This window comes from Heterocephalus glaber, unplaced genomic scaffold (assembly GCF_053883595.1).
Source record: "Heterocephalus glaber isolate CG9 unplaced genomic scaffold, H.glaber_assembly_v1.0 deba00001460, whole genome shotgun sequence".
In the NCBI taxonomy this organism is placed as follows: domain Eukaryota; kingdom Metazoa; phylum Chordata; class Mammalia; order Rodentia; family Bathyergidae; genus Heterocephalus; species Heterocephalus glaber.
Genome location: NW_028258307.1, coordinates 8,136,114 through 8,149,429, shown reverse-complemented (window position 1 = coordinate 8,149,429; position 13,316 = coordinate 8,136,114). Strand labels below are relative to the sequence as shown.

The 13,316-nt window shown below is 43.5% G+C and overlaps 1 protein-coding gene across 2 annotated transcripts in view; it reads left to right on the top strand.

Annotated features, from left to right (window-relative positions):
- Positions 1 to 5,280: 5,280 nt before the first annotated feature.
- Piwil2 (piwi like RNA-mediated gene silencing 2) overlaps positions 5,281 to 13,316 on the top strand; it is a 70,105-nt gene continuing 62,069 nt past the window's right edge. The window contains exons 1-6 of one of the 2 annotated variants that reach the window (XM_021261239.2): positions 5,281 to 5,574; positions 7,003 to 7,147; positions 7,786 to 8,024; positions 11,353 to 11,440; positions 11,796 to 11,934; positions 12,527 to 12,733. In XM_021261239.2, the coding sequence (XP_021116898.1) occupies positions 7,833 to 8,024; positions 11,353 to 11,440; positions 11,796 to 11,934; positions 12,527 to 12,733 (626 nt within the window). In that variant the 5' untranslated portion in view covers positions 5,281 to 5,574; positions 7,003 to 7,147; positions 7,786 to 7,832. The remainder of the gene's footprint in view (positions 5,575 to 7,002; positions 7,148 to 7,785; positions 8,025 to 11,352; positions 11,441 to 11,795; positions 11,935 to 12,526; positions 12,734 to 13,316) is intronic. The other variant, XM_004848299.3, reaches the window with a different exon arrangement.

Here is a 13,316-nt window from a genome sequence, read left to right as displayed (position 1 = left end):
ACTTTACAACTCCCAAAGCTCTTAATTTACTCACTCCCAACACTTGATTTCTCTCAATTTTATACTGATAAATTACCAAATTAAAAACTTTCATTCTTAGCTACTTGAGTAAAATAGTCAGGACACTGGTTAACATTTTTGTTCTATGCATGATTGCTTGCATTCAATTCTGATTTGCATAGGTAATAGCAAAGCGTGAGTCAGTTTTTCTCAAACTCCCAATCTTATGTTCTGTCTTGAAATCCTGAGTACACACTCTTGATGATTTCCCTACAGCTTCTTTTTTTCGTATCATTGGTAACTACAAATTACATGTGGACATCCATTTCTGATTTTTTCAAAATAAGGGATTAAAATGTAATACCTATTATAGGTATTTAAAGATTCAAGTAGCCTAACTACAGCTCCAATTAAGTTAATTATATAACATCAGGCAGCTGTTAGATTCAGTAAGACTCTGTTAAGTCCTAGTTATTTGAACATCTATCAGCCTCTGTGAGTAGGTCAATATTCCAACCAAAGTAAACTGCTGTTGGACCCTAACTTAAAAATAGAAAAGAAAAGAATTGGGAATTAGTAGAAAAATTAGAAGAAAATTAGAAATTAGAAGAAAAGTATTGGGAATTAGTAGCCCTCCAGGGAAGCATTTCATGGAACAGCACCTGGCTCCAATCTCAAATTTACAAGGACCTCAGGCCCGGGGATTTAACTTAGTGGTTTTGCCGCCTGCTGCGCAAGCGCAAGGATCCAAGTTTGATACCCAGTACCTAAAAAAAAAAATGTACAAGGACCTTGTAGCCCTAAAAATCTTTGCTGAGTTGCAGGGCACCATGATGTCTCTGCCCAGGAGGACAGCAGTCAGCACACTTCCATCAAACCCAGGGTGCAGCTTGAGTTACAGTCTGGTTACATTATCCCAAGTCCTAGTAGTAAACAGCAGTGTGGACAGAAATGACCATATTCAAATAAGAAACTGACCTTGTAGGTAGGGCTTTGAGCTGGTCCAAGGTACTGTCCTTGTGGCTTCCTCTAGTGACTGTACAACTAGCTCTGGTGTAGTATATGAATATGCTATGTATGCTTATAAATGTCCGAGGAGATTAAACCTCTCAGGAATTGCTGCAAAGAGAGATGTGCTCCTGTCTTTGTGGCTCCATAATCCTAATAACTCCTTTGAAGTAAAAGTCCATGGTTGATCATCTTGTTGATTGGAGCAGGTCAAATGGAGGTACCCTCCACCCAAAGGTGCCCCTTGGCGGGTATTGGATTCATTGCCACCTTGATGTGGCCTAAAGGTCTAGCCTTTTCGAAAAGCAGCTATGCTTAGCTTGGTACTGGGTTCTCATCAAAACTGAACACCTGGGCCAGGGATTTAGCACAGTTGCTCTGTGCCTGCCTTGCAAGTGCAAGGTCCTGAGTTCGATTTCCTGTACCAAAAGAAAAACAACCCCAAAAAACAGAAACAAAAAAGACTGAACACCTGACAAAGTGTGTCAGAACACATACCCATCAAACCTGTGACTGATACTATTATTTTGGGATGGGCTAAGATTCAACAACTAGCCATGTGGGTGCATACCTGTAATCCTAGCACTGAGGGAAGCAGGAGGATTGCAACCTCAGCTTGCAATTGTTTGAGACCTGCCTGGGCAACTTTGGTGACTTAGAGAGAGTCTGCATTAAAAAGGGGGGTGGGGTGAGGATGTAGCTCAGTGCAAAGGCCATGAGTTCAGTGTTCAATCTCCAGTACCCCCCCCAGAGCCATGTGGAAGGGTCCAACCTACCTTACCTGTCAAAAATGGTACAGTCCAGTACATTAGGCTTGCCCTTTGTGGAAGCTGTCCATTTGGGGGGAGTTTATCCTCCACTCCAAAGTGCAAAGCAAAGCTACCAGTTCAGTGAGGTTACCAGTTCACAGAGGTTCCCCTAAATGCTAGGCCCTGCTTTACTGATGTTTGGCTAAGCCAAAGCCAGTGGTGTCCTCAGGGCTGCTGTGCTATTGGGCATCAGTGCCAGCAATGGAGTGAAAAGTAGATGTGGTTGCTCCACTGGGTAGGGAGAACTGAAAGCTGTTCTTAGAGCTCTGGCCACTACTCCTGATTGATGTCATTCTGCTGTTACTGACTCTTGGGCTTGACAGTGGCCTTGCTGTGCTGTCTGCCACCTGGAAAAGTACAGACTGGCAGGTTACAGACTTCCTTCTTTAGGGCCGTCAACCATGGAAACAGATCATAACTGCTGATCAAACCATCTATGTCACTCATGCGGGTGTGCATGTGTGCATGTGAGGGTTCATTCTCTGATGAGTACAGCTGGAATCAAGATGGGAGATGAGACTGCTACCTCTGTTGCATGGATCCATAATGTGGCAGACACTGCAACACACCCACCACTGTAGCCTGGGCACCAGGTAAAAGACTGTGTTCCACATGTGCTCACTACGACTGCTGCCAGACCTGCAACTCCTAATAAAGATGAAACTGTCTTGCTGAGGGAGGCCACAGTGTGCAGCCCCCACCCCAGCTTTGACTCCTCGTGGAAGTCCTGGTTTCTTCAGGTTTCAGGGTTGCTGTTCCACTCTAATCGGCTGAGTCTGGCCTCCCCATTGTGGCCCTCGAAACTAATCTCAGTCAGATTTTTAGCTGTGTAGCATTTGCAGTTTAACAATACACTTTGAGTCATGGACCTTCCACACTGCCCACGCTATCCACAGGTTTCTGAGATTGCTACTCATTGCCATGGCCTCCTCAAGACCCTCGAAACAATCATGTTGAAATTTAACCGATCCTGGGATGGTATTGGAAAGTGGAACCTTTAAGAGGTGATTAGGAGCTGGGTGTGGAGGCACAGGCCTGTAATCCCAGGAGACGCTGAGGTAGGAGAGGAGGTTCAGTGTAAGTCTGAGGCCAGCCTGGGCTACACAGCAAATCTTGTCTGCTCCCCCCACCAAAAAACAAAAAACATGGCAGTTAGGTCATAAGGACTCCACACTCCTAAATGGATGGATTTCAGGAGTGGTTTATAACAGCAATCTCTCTCGTGTGTGTGTTTTTTCACCTCTCTTGCCATGTGGTGCTCTCTGCCATGACAGGACACAGCAAGAAGCCCCTCATCAGATGCAGGCTCTGCAAACTCAGACTTCCTGACTCCAGAGCTGTGGGAAATAAATGAATTTTCCTCATAAATTACCCAGTCTGTAGTTCTCTCAGTATTTTAAAAAAATTCTTAGTATTCTCTTATAATAGCAGAAAACAGATGAAGACAACATCCATTGTTTTGTTTTTTTCTGGTGCATGTATATTAATGTCTTTGTTTTCTGTTGCTATAACAGAGTATCTGAGACTGTGTAATTTATAAACAAAAGAGGTTTATTCTGGCTCGTGGTTCTGGTGGTCCAAGAGGATGAGATCAGCATCTGTTCTGCAGAAAAAGGAAGAACAGTGGGCCTGAGCACCGTGAGAGAATAAGGGGAGGTGCTGCCCTTGCTGCTATAAAACAATCTGATCTACTCTCGAAAAATCCATTCCTGTGAGAACTGAGTTACATCCTCACCCCTTTAATTTTTTAAAATTTTGAGACAGGGTCTTGATAAATGGCCTAGGATAGTCTTGAACTTGTGATCCTCCTGCCTCAGCCTGCCAAAATGTTGGGATGGCAGGCATATGCCACCATGCCTGTATTAATCCAGTCTCTTGAGGCAGATAGTAATCCATTCATGGGAACAGTGCTCCATGACCTAGTTCCTTCCAAAAAGCTCCACCTCTCAATGCCTCCACGTTGGGAATCAAAATCACCATAAGTCTTGGGGACAAACTGTATCCAAACCTCTGTCATGAAGCACTGTGGTAACTGAATGCCTGTTCTCAGAAGGGACTGCTTCCTCTTGGCCACTCTCTGGGTACTAATCATGACGAAGATGTGAGTTGGCAAGCTGGGCACCCTGCTGAACCAACGGTGTGGTTCCAATTCAACTTCACACTGGCCTGAGAATCAAGAGACCAGTGATGTAGTTCCAGTCCAAAGGCTAGCAGGCTCAGGACTCAGAAAGGGCGAATGTTTCAGTTTGAGTCTGAAAGCAGGAAAAAGCTGATATCCCAGATTGAAGATAGGCAAGAATTTGAATTCAGATTCAAATTCATATTCATAATCATATATTCTCCCTCTCTTGGGAGGGATGGAGATTATACCCAGACTCTTATACATGTTAGGCAAGCACTCTGCCACTGAGCTATATGCCTTTTTATTTTATTTTGAGAAAGAGTCTCACAAAGTTGCCTGATGGTGAGTTTTCTTTATCCTTTGTTTTCTTTTTTTGTGGTACAAGGGATTGAACCCAGAACCTTCACATTGAGCTACATCTCCAGGCCCCCCTCCCCCTTTTTTTGGTACTGGGGATCGAACTCAGGTCCTTGAGCTTGGGCAGCAGGTGGCGAAACCACTGAGCTAAATCCCCGGCCTCACCCCCTTTTTTTGAGACATGGTCTCTGCATAGCCCAGGCTGGCCTCTAACTCATGGTCCTTTTGCCTTAGCCTCCCCAACCCCACTTCAACCATCTTTATGTCCAATCAACACCAAGATTATATGGAGTCTTCTTTGGTGAAATAAGCAGTATTTGTGATGTATGGATCAATTTAAAATACTTTACAGAGGCTACCTACTCTTACATGAACAGAGTATGGAAATCTAAGGAAACCCAGGCATGGTGGGATATGCCTGTAATACCAGCAACTCAGGAGGGTAAGGCAGGAAGACTGGGAATTTAAGGCAAGACATTATTAAAAAAAGAAAGCTGGGCAGGCATGGTGACTCACACTTGTAATTCCAGCTATTCAGGACCCTGAGACAAGAGGATGGGAAATTTGAAGCCTGAACTACATAGTGAAACCCTGTTTCAATCAATCAATCAATCAATCAATCACTGGGGATGTACAGTAGTTCCATGCAGAAACCCTTGGGTTCAGTCTTTTTCAGGGGAGCCTACAAGTTGGCTGGGGCCGATGGGCTCCATCTCTAGGGGCCCAGAGGACCAGAAATCGGCATCTGGCCTGCCTGTGTAACTTTCTGCATGGCGGGGTAAGTACAGTCTTCTCTAAAGGCTCAGTAGGGCCTGCGAGGCCAGGAGGCCAGGTGAGAGGCTGAGCCTAGTGCTTAAGGCCCGGAGGGGCAGGGCAGGGGGCTCAGGCTGGGTGGGGCGTCCCCCACGCAACCGTGCTGGTGGGCGGCCCCCCTCAGGGCCCGCCCCCCGTTGGTGGGAGGTGGGCGGGGCTAGACGGCCGGAAGTTGTTTTAGTATGCTGGCACGTGGGAGGAACAAGGGATCTCACTGAGGGGGTCAAGTGGTGACCCGAGGAGGCAGGGATGGCGGGCCGCTGAGTGGCGTGTTACTGCTTCGGAAATAGTGGGCAGGACCCTGAGCAGAGCTGGTGGTTTGGGAGAAGGTAGTTTTCTCTCAGGCGTGAAGAGGGTGGCGGTCGCCTTTAGGGCGGCCTACGCATCCAGTCGGCCGGGCTAGTGCCCTTGCCCACAGGCTTGAGGGGAAGGTAGGCCCTGCCCTGTGGAACCTTACTTTTTCAGGTAAGTGTCTGCTGGGTGACGAAATGTGGAATCTGTGAAGGGAGGACCTCAATCTGTAGAAGAGAGGGGAGGGTGGGGGAGGGTGGAGAAAGAAGATTCCAGAAGTCCGAGACTGGTGCGGGTTACACCCTTAACTTTCTTTGGTACGGAGGGTGGAACTCTGGGCCTCGCGCTTGCCAGGCAGCGGCTGGACCGCGGAGCTCCATCCCCGGGCCTGGTCGGTGTTACAGCACCTCTCAGGAAAAAACACACGAATGTCTACATTTTTAAAAGAATATTACAGTAGAAGACACATTGCCATGAGTCCTCCCCAGACGCTCCCCTTGGCTTCGAATGCAGTTTCCCTATCGTCTTGCCACTTTCAGAAGCAGTTCTGGAAGTCCTTTTGTGTCTTTAGTTACACTGTTGCGGCTGCCTTCAGGGCCTGAATCGATTTCAAATGTTCATCCTCCTTGGTTATTTTGACTTTGGGGAAGAGGCAGTGGTCACAGGGTTCCAGATCCCGTGTTTGGAAAATTTGGTGATTGTTTACAAATTTGATTACAATTAAAAGTCACATTGCCATCACATTTATCCCACTGTTCTAGGCAATATGTGTGTGTGTGTGTGTGTGTGTGTGTGTGTGTGTGTTTACTGCAATGGTTTGAAAAAAAGCCCTTAAGCAAAATTCACGGTAGTTTTTTTTTTTTTTTTTTTTTTGTACCAGGGATTGAATTTGGGTCTTTGATCACCCCTTTTACCAGTTAGGCTGATTGTTCTTGATTCTTGTGTGGGCCTGCAGCGATGTAAGGGAAGAGTCCAGGTTCACTGAAAAAAAAAGTTTTAACAATGAAGGGAGAGCTCTGTAGCCTTGAGAAAGGAAACATAGGCAGCCCTTTTAACATAGAAGAGGGTAGATTAATTCAAAACTACCTCCACCTACCTATAAAATTGACTTAGGAGTTGTGTGTTAGTCTCGTCTTCATATGCACAGCCTGATTTCTTTGTAGCTAATACTGTACTGCAGACAGGTTTTCAAAAGTTAAGAATAGCTTACTTTTTAGTTAAGAAAGATTTTTTTTGGTGCTAGGGATCAACTCAGGACCTCCTGCTTGCCAGGCAGGTGCTGTGCCACTGAGCTAAATCCCCGGTCCTTAAGAAAGATTCTTTACCAGGAGTAGTGGCATATTCCTGTAGACCCAGCTGGTAGGGAGGCTAAAGCAAGAAGATTGTTAAGTTCAAGGGCAGTCTAGGAATTTAGGAAGACCCTGGTCTCAAAAATAAAATAATAAGGACCGAGGAAGTAGCTCAGTGGTAGAGCTCATGCTTAGCAAGCACAACGCTCTGGGTTGGATACTAAGCATCAAAGTAAAAAGTAAAAATGTTCTTCAGAGAACTTGTCAGGACAATGAGAGGAGCCCTTAACAATGGGAGTCTTGAAATTTGTAGGTTTTAAAGCAGTTTTGAAGAGGACTCACAAACCTTAGACTTGGGAGATAAGAGGTGGAGGAGAGACTAATCCCTAGTTACCTGGGGGAGAGAAGATGTTCAATAAATGGAACCTCAGAGACCCAGCAAATATTGTGAACTCAAGGTAAATGGCTCTGTATCCTGGAGATCTCTGTCCTGTTGGAGTTTGGAATAGTTTTATAGGAAGGACTTGGATATAGATTGAGAGAGGCAGTGAAAGAGTTTAAGGAGATGAGTTTAATGCAGTTATACACTGGGGAAAAAAATAGGACTCTGGTATAAAGGAGACCAAACACCCATAAATATTTGTTGACAAGTTAACTATAGACTTGTTTATTAACCCAAATCATCCCCATTTATAAAATTACTTCCTTCTACAACAGGTGGTTAATTTATAGGACTCATGGCCGAGGATTTAGCTCAGTGGTTTCACTGCCTGCTGCGAGAGTGCAAGGACCAGAGTTCGATACCCGGTACCAAAAAAAAAAAAAAAAAAAAAAGCTTAATTTATAGGACTCATTCTCTGAGAGGCTATTTGGGAAGAAAATGTAAGTTTGTGAGGAAATTGGAGGAAGGCTTGGGCCCCTAAGGGATTATAATGGAGGGTGTTTAGAATTTTTCAGACTCAAATAGAAGCTTTTAAAGTGAATTTGTTATAGAAGACTGATCATATCACTGGTAAAGTAATTTTTTGTGAGTTTGTCTTTCTTGAAGGAAAAGAAAAATACTTGGGAATCTAATTTTTTTTAAAATTGCTGGCAGGTAAGAAACCAGAATAGATTCAACACCGCGTCTTCTACAGATTTTTGATGGATCCTGTCCGCCCACCATTCAGGGCCCCTGCTCCTGTCCACCCATCTCAGTGTGTACGAATGCCAGGCTGTTGGCCGCAAGCTCCTAGACCTTTGAACTTAGCTCTGGGAAGGGCAGGACCTACAGGCAGAGGCTATGTGTTTGGAAAGCCAGAGGTACCCACCACACAGAATCAGCCAGCACAAAGGGTAAGAGTACATTTGGTTGCACAGGAGTAACATACAGCTTGCTTTGTGATCAGAGGAAGTAAGATTTCAAAATGCTTAAGAATCTGGTAAGCCTTGTACAAAACCAAGGCATGTTTTGGTTGGCTTGCTCTCTCTCTCTCTCTCTCTCGCAAAACATTTATTGGTACATTTTATATTTTTTAAATTTCTATTTAAAAAAATTTGGGGGGGGGACCAGGAGTCTATTTTATTTTTTAGTACCAGGAATTAAACGCAGGACCTTGCACTTGGCAGGCAGGTGTAGCACCACTAAGCTACATCCCAGGCCCCTTTTATTTTGGTGTGTGGTACATTTTAGATATATATAATGATAACATTCATCAAGGATTTTGTGCCTGTACATGATATATCTTGCTTCTTTTTTTCCCATTCCCCCTCTCCATTTGACCCTTCTTCCCCTCCGTATTTACAGAAGTTTTGTTTCCATTTTTTTCCTTCTATTCTCTTTTTTTTCTTGTCCCTCTTTCCTTTCCCTCTCCCATATCCCTTGTTCCCCTTCTCATTTGAACATTTTCTTCCCATTTCCCATTATCTTATACATTTTGATCCTTATTTCCACTTTCAGTTTCTCACATCAGAGAAACAGTGCAGTATTTAAACATATGTGTCCAGTTTCTCTCACTTAAGAGTGTGTCCTCAAGGTGCATCCATTTAGCTAGAAATAGCTCAAGGTTATCCTTCTTTATGGCAGAGTAGTACTCCATTATATGGAAAAAAAACCCCACATCTTTTTTTTGGTACCGGGGATCAAACTTGGCACCTTGTGCTTGCGAAGCAGGCACTGGAACCACTGAGCTGAATCTCTGGCTCCCCCACATCTTTTTTATCCATTCATGGTTGATGGGCATTTTGTTTCCAAGATTTAGCTATTATAAACTGTGCCACTATTGGTTTGTTTTCACCAAGTAATTGCATCTTGCTGGGCATGGTGGTGCATGCCTGTAATCCCAGCACTTGGGAAGCTGAGGCAGGAGGATCACTATGTATTTGAGGCCAGCCTGGATTACATACTGAGTTCAAGGTCAGCTTCAACTACATAGTGAGACTCTGTCAAAAAAACCCCAAACAACAAAAACAAGAACAAAAACAAACAAAAAACTGTGTCTTATAGGCATGTAGTTCAAATACTAAAATTGTGAGTGTACAGAAGTACCTCATAATAAACACTAAGTGGACTTGGATTAGTGCTTTAGATCAGTCCTCTAGTTCAGTTTGTCCATCCATCCATTCATCCATCCATAATTGAATAGTATCAGTGGTACAGCCTGTTGTTTTTATCTGAGTGTTCAGCTTTTCACCCTGGTTGGGCTTCATGATATTGGCAGTAGCTCCTACATCTGAGGTAAAATTGTTAGATTTGTTCCTTTCAAAAACTCTTTAGGGAAAACCAAAAAGCTCTTTGGCCAAATCTTAAAAAGAGTAGCTGTTGTTACTGCCATAAGAATGTGTGTGTTCTTAACCTCCTAATTAATTTTTATAATAATAATACACTAGGTATTTCTTATATTTACTTACAAGGTACGGAGAACTCTATACTTTAAGGATGTAGTTAGGTCTTTCTTTATTTAGCAAAACATTTATTGGTACATTTTAGGCATACATAATGGTAACACTTGTCAGAGAGAGTTTGCGCCTGTATATAATACATCCTTTTTTTTCCCCATTCTCCTCCTTCCCTCAAGCTCCCTCCCCTCCTTTTGTACAAAAGTTTTGTTTCTGTTTTTTCCTTCTATTTTCACTTTTTATCATCTCCCTTCCTTCCCTTCTCCCTCCCTCCTCCCTTGTTCTCCTCATTTGAACATTTTCTTCCCATTTCCCAATATTATTATACATTTTCGTCCTCATTTCCACTTTTGGTTTCTCACACCAGGGAAACAATGCGGTATTTAAACGTGTGTCCGATTTATTTCACTGAAGAGTATGGTCTCAAGGTCCATCCAGTTAGCTATAAATATCTGAAGCTCATCCTTCTTCATGGCAAGAGTAGTACTCCATTGTATGAAAAAAAACCCCACATGTTTATCCATTCATGGTTTGGTGGGCATTTGGGCTGTTTCCAAGATTTAGCTATTACACACTGTGCCTCTAGAAACATGGCTGTGCATATATTGCTATGGTATGATGATTTTCTTTTGGGAAAATGAAGGAGAACAGCTGGGTCGAATGGAACCTCTAGTTTTTTGAGAAATCTCCACACTGATTTTCACATGGGTTACACCAATGTACACTTCCATCAGCAGTGGAGAAGGGTTCCTTTTTCCCCACAGCCCCTCCAGCATTTGTTATTGGTTGATTTCTGGGTAACAGCCATTCTTTCTGGAGTGAGATGGAATCTCAGCATTTTTAAAAATTGCGTTTATCAAATGACCAGGAATGTTGAACATTTTAAAATATATTTGCTGTTTCTACTTCTTCATCTGAGAACTATCTTTTCATTTCAGATGCCCATTTTTGGATTGGGTTTTATAATTTGAGGGGTCTGATTTTTTTTTCTTTATATATAGTAGTCCTTTGTCTGATGAATAGCTGGTAAAAATTTTTTTCTCACACTGTGGGTTGTCTCTTCACTCTGTTGGTGGTTTCTCTTGCTGTGCCAAAGCTTTTTAACAAGATGAGGTCCCAGTTGTTGATTTTTTTGTAATATTTCCCATGTGGTTTGTGAAGTTTTTTGCCTACTCCTATGTCTTCAAGAGTTCTACCTATTCTCTTTTCCAGCAGATTTAGTGTTTCTGTTTTATTTAGATCTTTGATCCATTTTGATTTTAATTTAGTGCATGGTGAAAGATATGGGTCTAGTTTCAATCTTCAGCATGTGGAAAGCCAGTTTTTCCAGCACCATTTATTAGAGGTTATCTTTCTTCCAGTGAAGGTGTTTGGCTCCTTTGTCAAAGATAAGGTGGCTGAGTATGTTTGGAGTTGTTTCTGCATCTTCTAGTCTGTTCCATTGATCCTCAGGTCTGTTCTTTTGCCAGTACCATGCTGTTTTTATTGCAGTAGCTTTGTAGTACAATTTCAGGTCAGTGATTTTATTATTCCTTTTTAACATTTATGAATTTTGAAGACTGATTTTTTTTGTTTTTGTTTTTGCTTATCTATTTTTTTCCAAAGAATAATATTTGTTTGAGAGTAGCTGAACGTTACAATGGGAATACATATATCATAATAAACTGTGGGCACGCTCAAGGAGATTGAGGCAAGGGGAAGTTTTTAGAAACAAAAATGACAAGGATTTCAGCAGATCTGGGGTTAACTACATCTTAGAATAACTTTACTCATTGCCTTTCTCTAGGAGTGTATTGGTTTGGTGTCCATGTTCCGAGGCATGGGCCTTGAGATGGTGTCCCCGACTCCTCTGAAACGAGAAGTGCCTTCTTTAGGTATGTGGAAAACAAACTTGAGAATTGTGATGTGTATAGGTACTTGGTTCTTTTTTTTTTTTTTTTTTGGTACCAGGGATCGAACTTGGGACTTTGTACTTGCGCAGCAGGTGGCAGAACCACTGAGCTAAATCCCCAGCCCGGTACTTGGTTCTTAAATTTATAGAGTTTATATTTAGAAAAGTAACTACTTTGTTGTTGTTGTTTTTGTTTTTTTTTTGGTACCAGGGATCGAACTCGGGTCCTTCGCTTGCACAGCAGGCAGCGAAACCACTGAGCTAAATCCCCGGCCCGAAAAGTAACTACTTTGAAACGTGTTTGGTTCACAATTATAGCTGAGGTTTGGCTCTTTCAGGTAGAGGCATTTTAGGTCGAGGCTTGTCAGCTAACATGGTACACAAGGACAAAGAAGAACCTCGTCCTGCTTTTCCTGATCCTCTGGTATTGGCAGCTGGGAATAGCAAGCTGGCAGAGGCCACTGTTGGTTGGAATAGGTGGGTCAAGTCCCCTTCCCATGCAACCATCAAGCCTAGGTGGAAAGAGAAGTTCTGGCAGGGGTGTGTTACCATACAAGCAAGGGTTTCCAAGAACATTTTCCAGGAGCAGTCAGCTGCCACTGATTCAGGCAGTCACTGGGAAAGGGTGATGAGTACTCCACTGGGCCATTCACAAGTTCGTTTGCCCCCTTAACAAGCTTCCCTGATTAAAGAGGCTCTTTAATCTGGTGAGTCACATTCCCTTCAACTCTGCTCTGGAAGATGGCTCCAAGAATTAATGTCAATAGCCATTGTGAATGAGTCATGAATCTGAGAGAATCCCAAAGCTATGCTGAACTTCTTTGGTTGACTCCTTCAGAAAGGGAATCCATGCATGCCACTAATCCCAGCACTTGGGAAGCCGAGGCACGAGGATTTCTCCATGTTTAAGGAGACCTGGGATACATAGTTCAAGGCCAACTATATAGCGAGACCCTGTCTCACAAAACAAAACAAGAAAGAAAGAAAATTCAGACTTGTGGGAAGATGAAGTATATATAAAAAGCATGACTAGCAAAGTTCTGACTTGCCTCCCTTTGTATCATTTCAGAATTCTTGGAAGAGGGAGTTCAGATGCCTCTTCATTACCTCTGGGAAGAACAGCTGGTAGCATAGGCAGAGGAGTAGATAAGCATCTTCAGACACCTGGCCTGACTGCCAGGGACCCCCAGCAGCTGTCACCACCAAAGCCTCTGCCCAGGTCCTCACTGAACTCTCCAGATCACTCCTCTGGCCCAACTGTGGAACACAAAGAGAGGTAAGTCAGGAGCGTCGCCTGGTCTGCAGAGAGATGTCAAAGGGGCAGGAGGGACCTCTTCATCTCTATGGCTGGGCTGATGTGTAGTACTGTGAACACTGACTGTGGGGTCCAAAGTCCTCCTTGGGTGATAGGGAGGGTGCAGGGTGGTTTGTTTTATGGTTTTGTTTGTTTGTTTGAGACAGCATCTCACTGTGTAGCTCAGGCTGGCCTTGGGGACTCACTATGTAGCCCAGGCTGGCCTCGAACTCACAGCAGTCCTCCTGCCTCAGCCTCCCAAGTGCTGGGATCACAGGTGTACACCACAACACCTGATGGATTTATCTTCTTTTCATCAAAGCTTGGTTTTGTACATCTTGGTTCTTGGTTTGTGCAAAGTGTAAAAAATATTACTTCCCCCAGTCTTTTTGTTGTTGATGGTGGTGGAGGTGTCGGTCGGTTGGTTGTTTTTTCCTGTATGTGGGTATGTGGGTGCTTTTCTTTTTAATTTTCTCCAAGTTGGCTCAAGAAATCTTCCTGCTTTAGTTTCCTGGGTAGCTAGGACTCCAGGTACACAGCATTACAGTCAGCTGATGCTTTTGTT